Source organism: Mustela nigripes, chromosome 1, assembly GCF_022355385.1.
Source record: "Mustela nigripes isolate SB6536 chromosome 1, MUSNIG.SB6536, whole genome shotgun sequence".
Classification (NCBI taxonomy): Eukaryota; Metazoa; Chordata; class Mammalia; order Carnivora; family Mustelidae; genus Mustela; species Mustela nigripes.
The window spans coordinates 53,356,202-53,379,210 of NC_081557.1; the positions used below are offsets into that span (position 1 = coordinate 53,356,202).

Below are 23,009 nucleotides of genomic sequence, written 5' to 3' on the forward strand. Positions count from 1 at the left end.
TTTTGGAAATTCCACAGGGTACATGCCCAGATTTTTAAACAAACAAACAAAAGTGGCATGGGAATGAAAGAAAAGATGGAGGGCAAAAATGCTACAGATTTTTAAAAGAGACTTAAGGGGATAAACCAAGGGGATAGATAAATAAACCGAATTTTACTTCAAACCAACAAACCATACAAAGTCTTCTTTTGGACAATTAGTGAGAGGCACCTGGATGGCTCTGTTGGTTAAGTGTCCGACTCTTGATTTTGGCTCAGGTCATGATCTCGGGGTCCCAGGATCAAGCCCCACATACGGCTCCCCACTCAATGCAGAGTCTGCTTTGAGGATTCCCTCTCTCCCTCCTCCTCTGCCCCTCCCCCATGCTAACGCACACATGCACACACGCATATACTCTCTAAAAATAAATATATAAATAAATCTTTTTAAAAAAGACAATCGATGAAAACTGAACATGGACCAGGTATTATATGCTATTAAAGATTGTCATGGGTTTATTTTAAAGTCCTAAAATAGGCCTTTATTTGTTAAACACAGATAAATAAGTATTCACAAGTGAAATGATATGCTGCCTCAGATATGCCCTACCCACCAAAAGTGGGGGGAAATGCATCAAAACAAGAATGACAAAAAGCTAATAACCATTCAAAGCTAGATGAGGTAGATCTGAAGGCTCATATTATTTTCTCTCCTTTTGTGTGTTTGTAAAGCTACCAAACAAAAGTTAACTTTTTGGAAAAATCACATGAAAGTACTGTATTCTATCTAAAATAGTAACTAATTTACTCATTCAACATACATACAAGAAGTATTTATTGTATGTGCCAAGCACCATTCTAGCTCCTAGGGATACAATAGTGAATAAAGCAGAAGCAATTCCTGCTCTCACAGATCTTACAGTCAAATGGATAAGACTGGCAAAGAATATGTAATTTCACATGTAAACATTCTGAAGAAAAATTAAGTGTGGAATGGATTAAAGAATATTAGGGAGAGGCAATTCTAGATAGGACAGTGAGGAAAGTTCACTCTTGAGGACCCAACTTTTGAGAGGACACTTAACTGAGTCAGACAGAGAGCCATAGGGAGATTTAGGGAAGCAGCGTTCCAGGCAGAAGAAAGGTATAAACTCAGAATATGGGAAATTCTAAAATGCTGTATATAAAGCTCTAGAGAAGTGCATCTAAAACTGTTAGCAGTGATTTTCTCCAGAGTAATCTCTAGAGAGCACATATTGTTTTTTAACTTTTTTGTTTAAGATTTATCATTGGGGTGCCTGGGTGGCTTAGTCAGTTAAGCGTCTGCCTTTGATCCCTGGGTCCTGGGATCAAGCCCCATACCAGGTTCCCTAGTCAGTGGGGAGCCTGCTTTTCCCTCTGCCGCACCTCCTGCTTGTTTTCTCTTTCCCTCTCACTATGTCAAATGAATAAATTAAAAAACAAAAAGAAATAACAAACAACAACAACAACAATAAAGATTTATTCATTTAGAGAGAAAGAATGAGTGTGAGAGCAGGGGCAGGGGGCTAGTCACAGAGGGAGAGAATCTTTCAAGCAGACTTCCTGCTGATCACAGAGCCCAATCTGGCCCAAACCCACAAGCCATGAGATCACGACCTGAGCAGAAACCAAGAGTCGGATGTTCAACTTACTGAGCCTCCAGGGCACCCCATTTTTTAACTGTTTTATTTGCAGAGGTAAATCTCATTCTTTTACAGTTTAGTGCTTGAATTTGTTACAATAAATATTACTGTTGTAATTTTTTAGAAAGATTTTATTTATTTATTTAACAGAGAAAGAGAACATGTGCACATATGAGAGAGAATGGTGGGGGGGGTGGGGAGGGGCAGAAGGATAGGGAGCAGCAGACTCCCCGCTGAGCAGAGAGTCTGACACAGGGCTTGATCCCAGGGCCCTGGGATCATGACATGAGCCAAAGGCAGACACTTAACTGAATGAGCCACCTAGGTGCCCTGAATTGTTGCAATTTTTAAAAAAAGAGTATAAATTTTTAAATCTATACAAATATACACAACCCTTCAAAAGCTCCCAGTTTTCTACAGAAAGAAGTTGGAGCTGCTTAGCATGCCACAAAGGCCTGCAAAGACTGGCCACTATGTCAGCTCCCACAGTTCCTTACCAGTGATGCCACACTGCCTCAAGCTTCTGTACTTACACTTAAGATGGTTCCTCTACCTAGGCTGCCTTCCCTTTCTCCCACACCCACCTACTCCTGTCCTTTAGGTGTATTAACCCCAGAAAGTCATCTCTGATCCCTGAACTGGACATGGAACAATCTTGAACAACCCTTTATCATGCCCTTCACTACAGTACTTGTATTTACTTGTGATTGTGTATTCCCCCATCTGGCCTGTGAGCCACAAAAGTGACTAGCAAAATGCTAAGAAAGCACTATGTACATAAAAACAAGAGAACAAGAAAAGGAAGAGCCAAGTGTTCTCCTTAATTCACTCAGTAAATAATCCATCCACTTATATGTTCAACACAGATTTCCTGCACACTAGGAGCCACCCCGTACCAGGCCATGGGGATACCCTGTCCTCGTGGAACTTGAAGTTTGAGGGGCAAGGCAGACATTTATGAAGTAATGTCCATTTAGTAATTATAAAGTTGTAAGGAAGAAATACAGAGTTCTATGAAAGCATATGACATATCAGATAGGACTTTAAAATAACTGGATATTATGGTCAAAGAGTTCCTGATCTAATTTGAGGCAGAGGAGAAAGAACGAAACAATGCTCTGAGTCAGGAAAGGATACCACAACTTTCAGAACTGAAAACAGGGTAATATGGCTAGAATGTACATTGACAGGAGATGATGCTTTTTTTTTTTTAAGATTTTATTTATTTATTAGAGAGAAACAGAGTTAGCAACAGAGATAGCGTGAGAGAGCACACACAGGGAAGTGATGAGAAGGAGGTTCTGTCCTGACCAGGATGACAGGCTTGATCCCAGGACCCTGGGATCATGACCGAGCCAAAGGTAGATGCCCAACGAACTAAGCCATCCACGTGCCCCTAGATGAGGCTTAAAAGACTAACACACACCACATTTTTTTGAGAATTATGGCAAGGATCTCTCTGATAAGGCCTACCATGAAGCAGGAATTCAACACATATTTGTTCACTGCTGAATAAACAAATGAGTAACCTTTGTCCAAAGAGCAATAAAAATCCTTTGATGAACTATAAACAGGAGAGTGACATGAACAGATTTGAATTTTTGAAATATCAATCCAGCCTTAATATAATGATTGGGTTGGAAGGGGCAAAACTAAACAGAGAGACAAATTAAGAGTATACTGTAATAGTCCAGCAAAAGACGTTGGCATGACTTCCACTTCCACTAAGGTAAAGGCTAGATTAATTCAGATCAATCTTTCTGCTTAGGAAAACCAGAAAAGTACCATGGATGTCTAAAAAAAAAAGTATGTGCACACATACATATACATACAAAAATATATGTATACAGATAAACACATATACATATCTATGTATACAAGATAGGTGCATGTATACACATATGTGTATTTGAAAGTATTAGAAAACTAAAAGATAAATAATTATAGGACCACATAAGGAAGGAACCCAGGAAGGTTCACCTAGAGTGTGGGGCTGCTTTTTCTTCAGGCTTCTGCCAAATGGGAGAGTGAGGAATGGAGAAATGAGGGGCCAAGTAAACAGTGCTTTTTTTTTTTTTCTTTTTAAGATTTTATTTATTTGACACACAAGTAGGCAGAGCAATGAGTAACGTATACAGTTGTTAAAAAAGTATGCTGCACACCTGACACTAATAACACCATATATTATAATTCAATTTAAAAAATCTTTAATAATAAAAATAAATCCTTCAAGAATGGAAGCAAAATAGAACTTTTCCATACAAGAAACACAAAGAAGTCTCACCACTAAACTTAAAATAAATGGAAATATCAGAGGGTATTCTTTAGCCAAAAGGAAAATAATTCCAGATGAATAGTCACATATGTGGGGAGAGAAAAGTAATGATAAACATATTGGAGTAAATTATAAATATTTAGTAAACCTAAATGAATATTGCCTATATAAAATAACACTGTCTTGGAGTGCCTGGGTGGCTCAGTCAGTTAAATGTCTAACTCCTGATTTCCACTCAGGTCATGATCTCAGGATCATGAAATCGAGCCCTGTGTCAGGCTCTGTGCTGACCACGGTGCCTGCATAAGACTCTCTCCCTCTGTTGGGGCACCTGGGTGGCTCAGTGGGTTGAACCTCTGTCTTTGGCTTGGGTCATGATCTCAGGGTCCTGAGATTAAGACCCGAATCAGGCTCTCTGGTCGGCAGGGAGCCTGCTTCCCCCTCTCTCTCTGCCTGCCTCTCTGCCTACTTATGATCTCTCCCTCTGTCAAATAAATAAATAAAATCTTAAAAAAAAAAAAAAAAGACTCTCTCCCTCTGCCACTCCCTCATATGCATGTGCTCTCTCTCTCTCAAGAAAACAAAACAAAACAAAAAAACCACCACATTGTCTTACAGAGTGAAAGACAGAGAATTAAAATATACAATTACACTCACATATAAGTCAGGAAGATGGATAAACGGAGGTAAGTCCTTGCTCTGTCCAAAATGGTTACTGTGCCATAAAACATTTGACTCTGATAAGTCAAGAATTCATATTTTATTACACTTTGACAAAAGTAAAATTAAATTTTTTAAAATGTCACGTCAGGAGTGCCTGGGTGCTCGGTTCAATAAGTGTCTGCCTTTGGCTCAGGTCATGATTCTAGGGTCCTGCAATCAAGCCCACTACCTTCTCCCCCCACCCCACCGTCTCTCCCCCTTGCTTTCTCTCTCTCTCTCCCTCAGATAAATACATAAAATTAAAAAAAATATTTTTCACATCAAATTTTTAAAAATTTCATGTTGTAATGTCCAGGCTAACCAGTAAGAAAGTATAAAAGAATATTTAACTCAAAGCTAAAGATGAAGGTGGCAAGAAACAAGAGATAAAAAGAACATTAACCAGGTAAGATAAATATAATGCATATAATAACAGGGTAGCTTTAAATCTACATATATCGATAATAACATTAAACATAATGAAATAAATGATTAATTTTTTTTTTAAAGATTTTATTTATTTTATTTGACAGAGAGAGAGATCACAAGTAGGCAGAGAGGCAGGCAGAGAGAGAGAGGAGGAAGCAGGCTCCCTGCTGAACAGAGAGCCCGATGCGGGGCTCAATCCCAGGACACTGGGATCGTGACCTGAGCCGAAGGCAGCGGCTTAATCCACTGAGCCACCCAGGCGCCCCTGATTAATTTTTTTTAAAGATTTTATTTATTTACTTGACAGACAGAGATCACAAGTAGGCAGAGAGGCAGGCAGAGAAAGAGGAGGAAGCAGGCTCCCCGCTGAGCAGAGAGCCAGATTCGGGGCTCGATCCCAGGACCCTGGGATCATGACCTGAACCGAAGGCAGAGGTTTTAACCCAGTGAGCCACCCAGGTGCCCCAAATGATTAATTTTTAAAACAAACTTTTTTTAAAAACTAACTAAACTTTAGGGATCCTGGGTGGCTCAATCAATTAAGCATCCAACTCTTGGTTTCAGCTTAGGTCATGATCTTGGGGTCCTGGAATTGAGCCCCATATCAGGGTCCCTGCTCAACAGGGAGTCTGTTTATCTCCCTCTCCCTCTGCCCCTCCCACTGCTCACTCTCTCTAATAAATAAATCTTTAAAAATAAATAGATAAAAATTAAGAACTACATGTTGTTTACATAGGTCTTACCTGAATTAAAAAAGACATAAAAAAGATGAAAATAAAATGTAGAAGTAGGTATATCACATAGACTATGATCAAAAGATCGCTGGTCTCACTGTATTAATATTAAAGCCATTATTTGCTGATGATTATTTAAAAAATGCAAAATTATCTATATGTAACTTATTAAAATTATAAAGTGAGCTTGGTAAGGTTGTAAGACATATGAGTTAATAAATAAAAGTCAACTGCACTTCTGAATTCCAGCTATGTAGTGTTAGAAAATGAAATTTTAAAAATATTACCATTTACAATAATAAAATATTAAATATCTAGGAGTAACTAGCAAAAAAATGCAAATATCTTCCATGTTTATGGACTGGAAAACTCAATACAGTAAAATGTTAATCCCTAAATGTCAGCAGAACAAGAGTTAATGCAAGCCTAATCAAAATCCTAGCTGAAATTTTGTTTTGTGGCAGAATTTCACAAGCTGATATCAAAACTCATAAAAAATGAAAAGACCAAGAATAACTAAATATTCTTAAAGAAGACAAGGTAAGTGAACTTGTCCTGTCAGACGTCAAGATTTAATGTAATGCTATACTAACACAGCATGGTACTGGCATGAGAACAGACAAACTACTGGAATAGAATAAAAAGTCCTGAAATACCCATATATAGATACTTCATTTACCACAAAGGTGGTAATGGCAGAAAAACGGAGAAAGGACATTCTTTTCAATAAATGCTGCTGGACATTTGGATTTCCATATACCCAAGCAACATACACACACATCAATCCCATGTGTAAAAAGCAAATAATAAAGTTTCTAGTAATAATGCAGCAAAATGTCTTAGTGAGTTCAAGGTAGGCAAACCCTTCTTACATCAGATAAGAAAAGCCCAAAAATAAATGAAAAAATTGTCAAATTGGGCTATATTAAGAAATTCTTTTCATCGAAATACAACACTAAGGGAATAAAAGTACGCAGGTGGGGGATAGTGGGAGGGACTAAATAGGAAGAAGATATTTGAAAACACATATAACCATTAAAGCCATTAAAGAACTTGTACTGGAATATAAAGAATTCACACAAAACAATAAGGAAAAAGAAAAATATGCAAGAAACATCAATCGACATTACCTAAAAAAATATCCAAATGGCCAATTAAGTATATTAAAATTGTTCCACTTCATCAGAAATCTAAGGACTACAAATTAAGGCCACAACGATATACCACACACATCCACAGAACTGTCAAATGAAAAAGATCAACAATTTCGACTGTTGGCAAATATGTGGAATTGGAATTCTCACAGCGCCAATGGTGGGGGGGGGCGGTTCTAAATTGGTACTACCACTTTGAAAAAGTTGGCTCAGGGAGTGCCTGGGTGACTCGGTTAAGTGACTGCCTTCAGCTCAGGTCATGATCCCAGGGTCCTAGGACTTTCTGCTCTGCAGGGAACCTGCTTCTCCCTCTCCCTCTGCCCCTCCAGCTTGTACGCTCTGGCTCACTAACTCTCTGTCTCTTAAATAAATAAAATCTTAAAAAAAAAAGACATAAAAAAGTTGGCTCAGTAATTTCACTCTGGGGTATACAGAATATAGAAATGTAAGACATACATACCAAGAGACCTGTACAAAATGTTCATGGCACTACTTCCTATAGTAGTTAAAAAGTGGAGACAGCCTAAATGTCCGTCAATAATGGAATGGGTATGGGGCGCCTAGGTGGCTCAGTGGGTTAAAGCCTCTGCCTTCAGCTCAGGTCATGATCCCAGGGTCCTGGGATCAAGCCCCACATCGGGCTCTCTGTTCATCAGGGAGCCTGCTTCCTCCTCTCTCTGACTGCCTCTCTGCCTACTTGTAATCTCTGTCTGTCAAATAAATAAATAAAATCTTTAAAATAATAATAATAATAATAATAATGGAATGGGTAAATAAATGTGTATATTCATACCATGAAACCTTATACTGTGGTGAAAATGAATAAACTATAGCTACCATCAATAATATGAATGAATAACAATATAGGTAGAATTTTGAGCAAAAGCCACACATAAAAGATTTACACTATATTCCTTAATTACATTAAGTTTAAAAAAAAGATAAAAATAAATTGTATTTAGGAGTATAGGCTTAATGGTAAAAAGTAAAAGAAAGATAGTTATTACCCTGAAAGTGAGGACACTGGTGGTTATCTTTTGGGCACAATCTAAATCATTAGAGGGTAGTTTGAAGAGGCTTACGAGAGGCTGATAATATTCCATTTCTTAACCTGGATGGTAGTTACACATTGTGTTCACAGTATGAGCAATATGCTATGTGACATTTTTCTACCTGTTTTTCTCTATGTGTTGTATTTCACAATAAAATTTTTTAAATGTGGTAGCTCAGTCAGTTAAGCACCCTACTCTTGATTTCAGCTCAGGTCATGATCTCAGGGTCCTAAGATTGAGCCCTGCATTGGGCTCTGCACTATGCACGCATGGAGTCTGCTTAGGATTCTCTCTCTCCCTCTGCTTCTGCTATACCAGCTCCACTCCTGCTCACCATGCTCTTGCTCTCTAAATAAATAAATAAAATGAAATAAAACAAAATGTTACTTGGATTACTGAGGTTAACAGGGGAAACAAAAGATATTTTGACATCAGGAGAAGGAAAAATGAAGCGAGAGAAATTGGAGTGGGAGACAAACCATGAGAGACCACGAACTGAGAAACAAATGGATAGTTCTAGAAGGGAGAGGGTAGGGGGATGCGTGAGCCTGGTGATGGGTATGAAGGAGGGCACGGAGGGTACGGATTGCACAGAGCATTGGGTGTTATACGCAAACAATGAGTCACGGAACACTACATCAAAAACTAATGATGGTGACTAACATAACAAAAATTTTTTAAAAAGTAAAATCAACAAGACTCAGTGAAGAAGGAAATAGGAGAAGAAAAGGTAAAGGATCTTTCTCAGGTTTCTGATTTAAGGGTCTATATCAATAATGGGACAACTTCCCAAGATAAGGTAGACTGGAGAATGAAGGGAGATCCTAAATTCAGTTTTGAATATAAAAGGAAAAGTCAATTATTTTATGGACTTCAAATTATTGAAGTGTCAAAGAAACAGGTCTTTCTGAGATAATGGACTAGTCAAATCCTAGTAAAAAATAACCTGCAGTAAGAGAGGACAAGAAAAGAGCTATATAGCCTTTCAATGGTATGAAATGGAGTCACAGACCTCCAAACACAAGAGAGTTAAAGAGAAAGCAGAAGTACTGGGCCTAGCAGACAAGAGGAGGCAAGAATGGCACAAAAAAGAAAACAGTATCTGACCTAGTAACACTCCTGATCAATCTGGATACGTTACCCAAGTTCTTCTACTTTCTGAAATTATCCCCTGGTACCCTCAACACCTAAGCTTAAAACAAACTGCCTCCAGGGAAGCCCTCTCTAATAACTGCTCTTCTCACCATCAAAATCACCCTGATTCAGGCTTTCATCACCTTGCTTCATATTTATCAGTCTCCTTGTTGGTCACCCTAACACCCATTTTCCCATCATCCAATTCCTCCACTCTCCATCCTATTTCCAGAGTGACATTTCTACAACAAAACCTACAAGATAAAATAGAGGCCCTCCATGATTTCTAGTCTTATCTCTTAAAGAACTTTCGATTTAAAATCTATACCAGCTGCTTGCATTTCTTCTAATGTGACAGGCTATCTCACATCTCCATGTGTTTGCTTACAATTGCTCTTTCTTTCTAAAACGCCTTTCTTTCCTCCTGTTTTCCAGCTGGCCCAAATCTGTTTTAGAAGACTCATCTCAATGATCACTCTACTCTTTAACGCCATTCTAGTCCCCTGCTCCCAAGTCACACTGACTACCCTCTTTTTAAGGTCACATCATAACCTGTCCCAGATTTCACAGCACCTACAACACTGTATTGTAATTATCAATTTATTGTGTCTGTATCTACCCAACTAGATTCAGATCAGGGATCACATTATCTCTTATATCCAACACTAGCACAAGGCCTGCACAGAGTTAGTATTCAGGTTTCAAGAAAATTAAAAAAAACGAAGAAATGAATAACCTTACCCCTTACTATCTATTTACTACATACATTATTTGGTCTACCAGCTATACTACTAGCCCCATAATGACAAGGAACATGTCTCACAGTTCTACATCCTCCACAACAACTAGCAGAGTAGCATAAGTGAAGAACCCGTCATGTCAAGGAAGTTCAGATACTGCTGCCTGACCAAAAAAAATCTGGAGGAGAAGCAAAAGCCCAAGTAGCTTATCTACTAAAATATAAGAGACCACATTTATGGATAACAAACCAAAGAATAAAAAGTGCTACGGTCATCAATCTAGAACTGGACACATTTGGGATCTGTCCTCATTTTTTTTTGTGGCTAGAATGTGCTAGATTAATGCAAGCAGCATGGCCTGGTTAGAGAGCCTAGGGTATGACATCACAATACCAATTTCATTTTTTCTTTTAGACATGATAATGGTATTGTGGTTATATCTCTTAAAAGAGTACCGTTTAGAGATAAAAACTGAAATTTATGAACATAATGACACAATGCCAGGGAGAATCTGGTGGAGAGGGTTAAGAGTGGAGGAAGTAGAAATGGACAGTTGGGTAGGGGCATGGCCATTCAGCAGTGGTAACTGCTGAAACTGGATAATGGGTGCACGGGAATTAATGAAACCATTCCCTCTACTCGTACATATATCTGAAATGTTTCACGACAAAAGTTTAAAAAAAAACAAAACAACCTAGATCAAATCCAGACCTTCCATTTACTTAGCTGGGTCACCCTGAAAATTAAACTGCTCTAAACTTAGTTCCCCTTTTTTTTTAAACATTTTATTTATTTACCTGACAGAAAGAGAGAGAGAGTGGACAAGCAAGGGGAGTCACAGGGAAAGGGAGAAACAAGCTCCCCACTGAGCAGGGAGCCCCACGTGAGGCTTAATCCCAGGACCTTGGAATCATGACCTGAACCCGAAGGAAGACACTTAACCGACTGAGCCACCCAGGGCCCCTCCTTAGTTCCTTACCTGGATTACATAAATAACAATGGTGTCATCAGGATTAAAAATATTACATGCGGAAAGAGCTTTATAAACTCCAACAAGCTATATAAATGTTAACTGTTCTTAGAAGTATTATTACAGGAAAAAAAAGAAGTATTATTACAGATGATTATGGGAAACAGAGTTATATTATCATATAATAGGTGGATATTGCTAAGAAAAGAGTAACTAAAAATAGATTACTAAGTGTCTGAAAACTTGAGAACAGAAACCCTGATGATATTTATGTAAAACATGCATTTATTAACCCCCCATTGTTCCAGGGACCTTGACAGGAACTGGGACAGAGATAAACAGATTTAGAATTTGGAGTCCCTGAATTTAAGGGCTTAATGTCTAAAGGAGAGAGACATATGGCAAACACTGGTTATACTAAGAGCTAATAAATATGCTAACAGGTCCGTCCAGGGCCCAGAAAAAATGCCTGATATATAATAAACACTCATTAACTGAGTAAAAAGTCTCACAAAAGCATAAGCTCACTCATTCAACAAATATTAATTTTACCACACACTGTTCTTGGTACCACAGATTCATCAATTAAAAAAAAAAAAATCCCTGCTTAAGAGAGGCTTACATTCCAGCATAGGGAAATAGACAAGGTACCAAATAAATGAAAAATTATATAAAATACAAGAAGATGGGGGTGCCTGGGTGGCTCAGTTGGACACTTGATTTTGGCTCAGGTCATGGTCTCAGGGTCGTGACATCAAGCCCCATGTCATGATCCCCGGTCAGCACAGGGTCTGCTTATATTTTAGTAGATAAGCTACTTGGGCTACAGGGTCTGCTTGAGGATTTTTCACCCTCTCCCTCTTTCCCTCCTCTTGCACACACAGGCACATATGTGCTCTCTCTCAAATAGACACATCTTAAAAAAAAAAAAAAGAATATGAGAATATGCTAAGTGCAATGGAGAAAACAAAATCAAGGAAGGGAGCTAGAAGGTTCTAGGGTGGAACAGGCAGTTTCAATTTTAAATATAGGGACAAAAAAAGGCCTTAATGAAAAAATGACATTTGAGCTATGACTTGAACAAAGTGTGGGAAGTAGACATATGAACATCTGAAGGAAGTGTTCTAGGGGAAAGGAAACATAAGTGGAAAGACTCTGAGGAAGGAATATGCTTGACAGAGAAAGTGGCAGACCAGATCACAGGGCAGTGGGAGGAAGATAGAGGAAAACAGACTGGGAGAACTACATGTGAAAAGAGATGGATTTCTGAAAATCCACACGATCTTTGGAAAACTATAAGCATTTCTGATTAAGCTAGAATATTATATGTGTAAAGGAAAACACCCTTTATGTCATATTTAAAAGATTTAAATAAACATAGTTTACAGAAAGAAGAGAGATTGAAAAGAAAAAGAAGCTTTTGCAAGGGAAAACCTGAAGACATTACATGCATCCTGACAGATGCAAAAGGAAATACAAATCGTCATCTACAAAGTATTCTTAAAAACTTCAAATATATGCTTAACCTGAACCTAACAGGGCCTATATTGTATACCTAACCTTCCGTTCCTAGTAAATAAAAGGGGTAGAGGAGCAAATTAACCTCCAAGGAAGTAAAATTCAAAAAAAGAGACATTTTATCAACTGACTGAGTTTATCAGGTCAATGTCACCAAAATAATAAAAATTGTTCTAGATTAAAAAATGACCAGGGATGCTTGGGTGGCTCAGTTGGTTTAGCGTCTGCCTTTAGCTCAGGTCATGATCCCAGGGTCCTAGGACTGAGCCCTGCATCAGCTCCTTGCTCAGCTGGGAGCTTGCTTCTCCCTCCCCCTCTGTCTGCTGTTCTCTCTCTGACAAATAAGTAAGTAAAATCTTAAAAAAATAATTTAAAAAAATTAAAAAGAACAAATGTCACGTGTGAATAGTGTTTGCATTTTTATTTGAATCAATCAACTATAAAAAAATATTTTGGAAATGAGAGAAATTAGAATACAAACTAGTTGTTAGAGTACATTAAGGAAATCTAGTTTAATCTGATGTGGTTACATGTTTTTTTTTAAGTCCCTTACTGAACTGTTTTGGGAAATATATTATACTTTAAAAAATTAAGTAAAGGGCATCTGTATGGCTCAGTCAGTTAAGTGGCTGCCTTCAGCTCAGGTCATGATCCCAGGGTCCTGGGACCAAGCCCCACGTTGGGCTCCCTGCTCAGTGGAGAATCTGCTTCTCCCTCACCCTCTGCCTGCCACTCTGCCTACTTGTGCTCTCTCTCTCTCTCTTTCTCTCTTGTCAAATAATATTAAAATTTTCAAAAAAAACAAAAAACTTAAGAGGGAGCAAATCTGTCAAGATATCTGTTATGTGTTAAATCCTAGAAATGGGTGTTTGGGAGATCATTATAGTATTGTTCTGACTTGTCTAGGCTTAAAAATTTTCATACTAAAGTTTAAAACTTTGATTCACCCATGATTCAAATATTTGGAAATTTGTCTTTCCTTCTACTTCAGATCTTACTTACACAAACTGAAAAATAAACACATCTTGTGACTTTCATTTGTTTAAACTATTTCCTGCATTTAATCAGTCACAAACTGATGTTTTGTCTAACCCAGTAAAATACATGGAGAAATGAAATGCCACTACACAAAGGAAAAAAAAAAAGTTAAAAAAAGAGGGCTATCGCAATTAGATATAAGGGCCTTGAATTAGGGCAGAAAGAGCAGGATGACAGGATGGTATTTCAGAGACAAAGCTGGTTACAGAGGGTCACAGCTCAAGTCCTCCTTTGTATGCCCACCACACTTGACATAACACAGGCAACAATACCCCAGCAGTATGTTCGCATCTGTCTCCATATACACTCTATGGATACCTTCTATATCTACACAGAGATGCAGCAAACTTCTAAGAAAAGGATTTGGATCTTTTTTTATCTCTGTATCTACAGTGCCTGGCATGTGGAAGACCCTCAGTAAAAGACTGCTGAATGAATACCTTCTTATTTATCTTGTGATACTAAGCTATTCTGTACACATGATATAATTCTTACACACACTCCCAACAGGTCCTCAAGACAGTCTTACCTTGTAATAATGTTCCAAGAGAATCCTGACTACTCCCTCCACGCTTTCTGCTTCAACAGGCTTCCTGGCAAACTGGAGTAGGTACTGCAAAGCATCTGCTGGGGAGGTTGCTTTACACAGATCTATGTGGAGTGCTGCAGATTTACTTGGTTTTGTCAATCGGAGTTTCTTGGTTGCAATTTCCTCCTGTTGTTGCTGCAAAGGAGCAGGCAAAGATAACACATGAAAACAAAGGGTCTGCAATTTTCACTTTGCCTCACTCCCTTATACCAGATAATGTACTTTTTTAAGGGAAAAGCAGTATTATGAACTGGGAAAAGGACACTGGATTGGAGACAGGCTGAGTTGCCATTTTACTTTTCACTAGCTCCTACCACTATGGCCTCGTCATTTCATTCCTCCAAGTCTCAATTTCTTTCTCTGTAAAGTAGGTCTACTAACATTTTGTTCTATCTCTCAGAACTGTTTTAGCTTTAGGGTTAAAAGGACACACAAAGGATCTGCTCCATTCTTTACTTAAAAGAAATCTCAAGTTTATAAATATGTTCAGACTGTGCTGAGGCATGCACCAGGCTCATCTTCCTTGGTGAGAAAACTGGAACTGATGGCAACTATCTACAGCTCACACTGAGTAAGTCTTCTCCTTACTCCAGATAACTACCCAAACCATTCTCCCTTCATTAAAAGAATGGTAGTATAAAAAAATTAATGCAGTCAAATAGCTCACAAACTATAGCCACTTAACAAATGTTTATTGAATGGTTATTCAGTGTTAGAACTTATCTCTAAGTTCCAGTTCTGCTATTATAAGTAAGTCATAATTCTTACTTTCATCATCTGTAAAATGGGAGTTATGACACTACTACCAGTCTTTCTCAACTAAGGATCCTCATCTGAAGTACAGGATACGCACAATTATTTGAGTAACTCTTTTCTCAATTCTCCCAAGGATGGTGCATAACTAGAAGCTTTCTAGATGCACTTGTTATGTATAATGGTGCCCAAAAAGTTCATGTAAAAGGGAACCTGTCCCTCCAAAGCTTAAGTCAGGCCCTGTGAGTAGGTACAGAGAGCGTAATAAATAAAACAAATGTTTTAATCAAGAATTTTCCTTAACATCAGATGCATCATTTTGATATCCTGAGTAACCACCTCTTTACAAATTTACCTTTCTACAGAGAAAAGATTAGGGTTATTCTAGTCAGGAACAAAGTAGGGCATGATATAAAGGGACTGAGAATTTTGAAGTTAGAGAATTTGGGTTCAATAACCACTTACGCGTGAGAGGAGGCCAGTCCTTCTTCTATAAAAGAGAATAAAATACCTATATCATACGGATGTTTGAGAAGTCTAAAGTACAATGTCTTTGTGTGAGCATACATATAAAAATAAGCACTAATATAATATCATCACTCTAAGGTAATGATTCATGCAGAATGAAGTGAAGAAATGAGCTCTTTTCTTAAAATCCTTACCCACTCAAATCCTATTCTACACCATTCAGCCTTCTGTGTTACTTGGGCTCCAATCAGGTCAAAACCTGAGAAAGATTTCTTTCCATATAGAATATGTAAGGGGGAAGACAAACCACTATCTGCTATCAGTCAGCCATCAATAACATTTTAGTGAGCCAGGACCTATGATCATCATCCATGGGTGACAGAGTAGTTAGATATGAGCTGGGGGCAAGGGTAGTGATAAACAGGTGACACATGAGAAGCCTGAGGACACAACATCCTGACTCTGTGGCTCTTAACATCTTGGCAAGGCTTCCAAAACCCTGGAGCTGACAGACCAAGAGCCACAGGTGTAGAACATGCAGCCCTCCTTTTCAACCTCTGCCCCAGGGTTTCATCATAATATACTTACATTGTGGTTTCAAATCCACCCCCTACACCCCACCCCCACCCCCGCCGACTCCTATGGGGAAAGATGGCCAGGACAGTTCTGGCAAGAACCTGGTAGAGCCAAAAACTCATTCTCCCAACTGGTAGAAAGAGTCCCTTAGATGACTGGAAACAACCTCAGTAAGAGACCACCATAGCTATGACCCATAATCTATGCAAACACAAAAAGACACCCCTAGTTCCAATGCGGTAGCCACTCTGAGCCTGCACACTCTCCATTCTTGAGAGTGTACTATCCTTAATAAACTGTTTGTGCTTGCTACACTCTTTCTGACTGTCTTTATTTGAGCCTGGATCCTCACATAAATCTTTGTGGGAAATCCAAGAACCCAGATCTCAATTCATACAACTCAAGAGTCTCCTACACATAACAAAAGACACAGAGATGAACCAGGCATTATTTCTGTCCTTAAGGAGTCCAGACTGGTAGAGAGATATGTATACTGTGTGAAATTATTTAAGAAAAAACTCACAAAACTAAGTAGGGAGGATACAAGGGGAGGCTGGAAGGGGGGAACAGTGTCACTTTACAATTAGGGGGAAAACTGTGGATTATAGACCCTAACAGAAAAATCAACAAGAAAGAATCATCAATTACAGGCCCCAACACAGAAAGATGTACATTGCATCTCCTACAACAAATTAGCCACTCTTGGGGCTCCTGGGTGGCTCAGTGGGTTAAAGCCTCTGCCTTCAGCTCAGGTCATGATCCCAGGGTCTTGGGATTGAGTCCCACATCAGGCTCTCTGCTCAGCAGGGAGCCTGCTTCTCCATCTCTCTCTGCCTGCCTCTCTGCCTACTTGTGATCTGTCTGTCAAATAAATAAAATCTTTTTTAAAAAAAGTATTAAAAAAAAAAAAAGAAATTAGCCACTCCTGCAACTCAGCCAGTGAGAAACTCTCATCATCCTAGACTTTCCCTTCAAAACTCCCACCTTCTTCTCCATAAAATAAGGGTCCTCTTTTTTGTTTGTTGGACTTGCCTGTGGTTTTGCCATGGCTTGCATGTCCTCAATTGCACATTCTGTTATTCCCAAATAATTACATTTTGGCTGGTAAAAGAACTATTTTTAAGGTTAACAACTGATAACACTGAGTGGTAAGTACAAATAGATGAGTACAAACAGAGTACTAGCCATGGAAGCAGAGGAGGAAGGGATGAAACTATTGCTGAAGTTTTAGATGGGTCCTGAAACAAAAATGGGAAAGCAAAAATAAAGGGAAAAATGACATGCACTCCATGTGAAAGAGAAAACAGGTCCAAGAGTCTGGAGAGGTGTAAACACATGGCATGCTGGACCAAGGGTGAGTATTCCTAGGTAGTGGGAACAGAAGAACTATGGGAAAAAAGGAAATAAAAATTGTGAATGTACAGAATGCCATCGAACTACACAATTAAAAATGTTTAAAATGGGGGCACATGGGTGGGTCAGTCAGTTAAGCATCCAACTCTTTTAATTTCGGCCCAGGTCATGATTTCAGGGTGGTGAGATCAAGCCCTGCATTGGGCTCTATGCACAAAGACTCTCTCTTCCCCCTCCCTCTGCCCTCCCTCACTCTTGAGCAAAAAAAAAAGTTTAAAATGGTAATATATGTATTTTACCACAATTATGAAAAAGAAAAATAAAAGTGAGCTGGGGAAACAGGCCCAGAAATTTCCAGAAAGCAAATCACGGAAGGAGCAGCTCTGTGAAATGTGAAAAACTTTCCTGAGGGGGCTCTGGTTAGCTCAGTTGGTGCAACAGGCAACTCTTGATTTCTGGGTTGTGAGCCTGAACCCCATGTTGGGTATAGAGATCATTTCAAAATTTAAAAATTTTAAAAAGAAAAACCTTCCTGAATGTTGACTCATTCCAAAAGGTCAAGAAAACGAATTTCACATAAAATGAAGCAACAAAAAAGTGCCAAGTTTAAATCTCAAAGTTATATTTAAGGGGGAAAAAAAAAAAAGCAATCTTCCCTACAGTCAGTGGAATATGCTATAAAAATGTGTCCACAAAACAGAAACGATAAGTAATAAGATAAGTGAAAACTTGTCAATACAATAATCTCTCTGTATTATAATCACCGGTATGCTTTTCTGTCTCTCCCACTAGGCTGTGAGCTCCTAAAGGACAAGGACCCTAAAGTGTATTGGACTTTGTAGCTCAACACCTTTCACTATACCTAATACATAGTAACCACTCAACAAACTCTTGCTGAAGGGATGAATGAAATACTTAAGAAGTTTCCTGCTGGATGGTCTAAATCCTGCTACACTAGAAGTCTGAGGACCTAGGGGTACTCTAGGGATCTAAGGATGCTTTTGACCTACTAGAATCAATTGGGGGCTTGTCAGAAATGCAAATTATTGCCTCCACCTCTCCCACCCCACTGAGTATAATCTACATTATACCAAGATCGCCAGGTGATTTGCATAAAAAGTCTAAGAAGCGACACAGGAGATAAATTGGGATCAACCTCTATTTTATAAAGAAACATCTATGAGGAGACACATGGAGAGTCACTGCTCTAACAGGGGCTCGGACCACCTGTCCTTAACTCCAAAGGAGGGAAATAACTGCTCTCCTTTCTACGTAAGCTGTTCCACAAATGGAAACTTCTGCCCCTATACAGCCTGGAACCCTCACCTGCTTTAGCTGGGTCTTGAGAATTTCTACAGACTCTACCTCCAACCCCTTAGAGTTCTGCATACAACCAATGTGTCCCCGGGCGCTTTTGGGGGGGGGGGCGGAGACAGGAGGTGGGAGGAGCTCCACCAGAATTTGACTCTGAATCCTCCCATCCCTCCAGAAGCTTTTGAGCCACATCTGTAGAACTTAGTGCTAACGTAACCAGAATAAACTGAGATAACGGATAAGACATCTTCATACATTGTAAAGAGCTTTCTATTCTAATAACTTTATTTTTTATTTTTTTTTTAAAGATTTTATTTATTATTTATTTGACAGAGAGAGAAATCACAAGTAGGCGGAGAGTCAGGCAGAGAGAGAGAGAGAAGCAGGCACCCGCTGAGCAAAGAGCCCGATGCGGGGCTCGATCCCAGGACACTGAGATCATGACCTGAGCCGAAGGCAGCGGCTTAATCCACTGAGCCACCCAGGCGCCCCTCTAATAACTTTATTAAGTGTCAGACTGCACATATTAAAAATGACAAGAGCAGCTGCAAACGAACACGCCCACTTAAGTGTAGTTTCGGAGAGCCTATGAAAGTAGCCGGCACTCAACCCAGGTTTGCGGCGCCTGTTTTGGCAAAGTGTCTGGAGCGTGGATAACCTTCCCCTCCCCGAACTAGTCCTAGGACCCTTCCTTCCATCAATTACCTGAACCACTTTAGTGAATTCCTCGTACACCCGCTTCTTTAGGTGCGCCGCCATGACTGCCCGTGTACCCTCTCAGCTTCCGTACTCGACGAGGGAGGCGGCGGGGGAGGAATCCGGAAAACTTGCCCGGGCCTGAGGAACTCACCACTATCCCACAAGGCAGTGGAGTTCCGAGAAAGAGAGGCCGCTTCCTGCTGCTCCACTGCCCTTGCCGCGGTGCAGCAGAATTTGTCCTCCTACGCCTTGTGCGTCGGCGGAACGAAAATGAGGGCGCAGAGCGAGGGGGCGGGGCCTCTAGCAGGAGGTGGCTGGACTGAAGAAGCAGATGAGCCAATGGCAGCCTTCGGAGGTTCGCTGGTGGACTCAGAGTGGTCGGGAGCCTAGCATCGGAGTGAGCGAAGGGAGGGCAAAGGTCAGAGGTGGGACGAGCCAGAGCTAGAGGCAAAACCCGGAGCAGCGGGAGGCGTTTCGGAGGAAAGACGAGCGGGAGCGGGCCCGCGGGCATTTTCGTCGTCTTTGGCTGTACCCGTTTGCTGCTTGTAGCGTTTTTGAGCTCTCTTTAAGGTTTAGCTGTGTGACACCCCTCTCCTGCCATGGGATTCTTTTTCCTGCTGTCTCACTCCAGTTGTTTGAAATCCATTTACTTTTAAGGAATCAGCCCTCCCTCACCCGCATCCTCATAGCTCCGGGAGAGAGGAAAGAGCCCTGAGGTCAAGGGTCAGGCACCCAAGCTTCAGACTTTGATTGGCACTTAATGAACAGAGTGCCTCCGCCAGCTGACCTGACTGAGGTGTCGTGACAGTGGAAGGGAATGATACAGAAACATTTGGCAGATGGAAGTGGATTAGTCGTATTGGTGAAACCCGCGGTCGAGTTTTTACTTCATGAAGCTTTAGCTGTTCATTGTTAAGGTCTTTCAGAAGCGCAGACGCGGGATACCGTGGCAGGTGCAGAACACCTCAACACCCAGAAAAACGGTCTTCACCCTAAAGCCCTACAGTGTCACTGGGAAGAGAGACGCCCAAACATAATCAGAGCTCAAGTGTCCTTGGATAACAGGAATGCGAGTCACAGAACTACTGACTTCCTCAGGATTGGGGGGTGGGGTGCAGAATAATGACCCCAAAATGTGCCATTTTGGTGTGGGGAGTATTTATAGCTGAAGACAGTCGGGGCGCAACAGGCTCAGAAGAGCTGTTCACCTTCCGCGTAACTTCCTGAAAGAATTTAGAGGGCCTGTTGCCTGAGAACGCTAATACCAAAGGTAATGTTTTATCAACACCTAATCTAGAGTCCGGCAAACGTTTGTTCACCAAACATTTGCTCTATCTTTCTGTGAATTGTCTTTCTCCACTTTCGGAAGAGGCACACCTCTTCCTCTTTTCCCGAGCTCAGGGTGGCGTAGAAGCCTCAAGTGCCTGTCTTTGGGCCTCATGACTTCGGGGTTCCTGTACCTAATGAAATGGTTTTGGGTTTTTTTTTTCCCCCTCTTGTTCTGTCTTCTAATTATTAGACCAGCCAGAGAGACTAGAAGGGAAGAAAAGTTTTCCATCCTTGCAGTGCCTCATAGAAGTACTGAAGAAACAATTTTTGCTCTAGCTTTAAAAATAGTGATTTTTGGGGCGCCTGGGTGGCTCAAGTGGGTTAAAGCCTCTGCCTTCAACTCAGGTCATGATCTCACCGTCTTGGGATCGAGCCCCGCATTCGGCTCCCTTCTCACTGGGGAGCCTGCTTCCTCCTCTCTCTTTGCCTGCCTCTCTGCCTACTTGTGATCTGTCAAATAAATAAAGTCTTTTTAAAAAAAATAGTGATTTTTTAAAAAATATATTTTGAGAGAGAGAGAGAGAGCTAGAGTTGGGGGGGGTTACTGGAGGAGGGCCAGAGGAAGAGGGAGAGAATCCCAAGCACTCTCCATGCCCAGTGGGGAGCCAGACACCTGGCTTGATCTCAAGACTCTGAGATCATGACCTGAACAGAAATCAAGTCCCCTGGGGCCCCTGGGTGGCTCAGTGGATTAAGGCCTCTGTCTTCAGCTCAGGTCGTGATCACAGGGTCCTGGGATCAAGCCCCGCATCGGGCTCTCTGCTCAGTGAGGAGCCTGCTTCCTCCTTTCTCCTCTCTCTCCGCCTGCCTCTCTGCCTACTTGTGATGTCTGTCTGTCAAATAAATAAATAAAATCTTAAAAAAAAAAAAAAAGAAATCAAGTCCCATGCCCCACAGACTGAGCCACCCCAGTGCCCCCCAAATAGTGAGTTTTCCAGAAAGAAAGAAAGTCATCCCAGATCACAGAGACTACCACATGTACAAATGTGTCAGGTGAAATAAAAAGAACTTAGAAACTGTGCCTTTAGTAAATATTAGCAGCTACTGTCATTACCATATTCTATCAAATCTAAGCTGCAATTGCGAAACAAACCATTATTTTATGTGACATATATAAAAATTAAGAAAATAGTTAAGAAATTAGGAGAATTGGGGCACCTGGGTGGCTCAGTGGGTTAAAGCCTCTGCCTTCCGCTCAGGTCATGATTCAGGGTTCTGGGATCGAGCCCCAAATCGGGCTCTCTGCTCAGTGGGGAGCCTGCTTCTCCCCCTCTCTCTGTCTGCCTCTCTTCCTACTTGTGATCTCTCTCTCTGTCAAATAAATTAAAAAATCTTAAAAAATTAAAAAAAAAGAAAACTCACTTTTAAAAAAGGAAATTAGGAGAATTGAGAAATTAAGAATTAAGAAAAAAAAACCCTAAAATTAAAACCAGTGGTTTCTTATTGCTTAGATTTGTTATGTATATTTACTGAAGGAGCTCTTTTAAACTGACTTACACATATTTATATCCTTTGTCATATACTGCTGTATTTCCCTGCCTCTCTGTGCACATTAAAACTTTTCATTTCAATGCTAATTACAGGGTAATCTCTTCAAAGAGTCATTAAATGGCAATCAAAGACAACAGATGTAGAGCTCAAAGGAAGTGATGGTGACATGAACTGCTATGACCCAGTCTACACATGAACAGTTGGCCAACAGCCATCTTAAGATGTATCCTGATTTCAGAGATGTTGAATGTGCATCTAAGCATCAATTATAAAAAGTACTAACATAGTTATTGTTACATATAGCTGCAGGGGGGAGTTTGGTACACTTAGAAAATGAAAGAAAATTCATGGGGCACCTGGGTCGCTCAGTTGGTTAAGCACCTGCCTTTAGGTTGTGATCCCAGGGTCCTGGGATCTTGCCCCAAGTTGGGCTCCTGCTAAGTGGGGAGTCTGCTTGCCCCTCTCCCTCAGCCCCCCTCACCCTGTCTGTGCTATCCCACACATGGTCTCTCTCAAATTTTTAAAAATGAAAGAAAATTCAGTTTATATTGAGAGTAAACTGCATACAGGGAGAAACTAGGGCTGGACCGGTATACAAACAAGAGTATTCTGCGTTCTTTAATGTTCAAATAAAAAGCTGTCTTAATTGGATTGGTGATATTTTCATTTGACCTTCATTATTGCACTTGGAGATAGAATGAAGCACCCCAGTGAATCCCTTGAGCTTCAAACAGAGTCTTCCTTGTCCCAATTGTATAGCAGCAACCCAATTTCCCCTTAGAAATTGGGGTTACTCAGACTGGTATAATAACCCCTTCTCTGCCTGTTGGCTCAGCAAAAAGAGCTCCAAATGACCAGGGGGCAGTCTCATTAGTGCTATAATGTAATGGAACAAAGACAGTGTTCTTAGTGGAACTGTCCCTCCCTTGGGGACTAAATACTCCAAACCCTCTGAACACAAGAATTCATAAATGAATTATTAGGTGTAAAAGTGACAAGAACCAGTCTTACCTCTTCTCCCTAGTCCCCAGACCTATGTAGTCTAACTG

The 23,009-nt window shown here is 40.3% G+C and overlaps 1 protein-coding gene and 1 long non-coding RNA gene across 2 annotated transcripts in view; one reads left to right on the plus strand and one right to left on the minus strand.

The window, feature by feature from the left end:
* INTS4 (integrator complex subunit 4) overlaps positions 1-19,353 on the minus strand; it is a 117,616-nt gene extending 98,263 nt beyond the window's left edge. Inside the window, exons 1-2 of the mRNA XM_059411627.1 lie at positions 19,147-19,353; positions 13,918-14,112 (exon numbers count right to left, since the gene is read on the minus strand). Of these exons, the coding sequence (XP_059267610.1) occupies positions 13,918-14,112; positions 19,147-19,200 (249 nt within the window). The 5' untranslated portion in view covers positions 19,201-19,353. The remainder of the gene's footprint in view (positions 1-13,917; positions 14,113-19,146) is intronic.
* A 73-nt stretch (positions 19,354-19,426) lies between these two features.
* Positions 19,427-22,611, plus strand: LOC132024729 (uncharacterized). Its single transcript, XR_009406290.1, has 2 exons — positions 19,427-20,410; positions 22,053-22,611. It is a non-coding gene; the product is annotated as an uncharacterized LOC132024729 (long non-coding RNA).
* Positions 22,612-23,009: the final 398 nt, after the last annotated feature.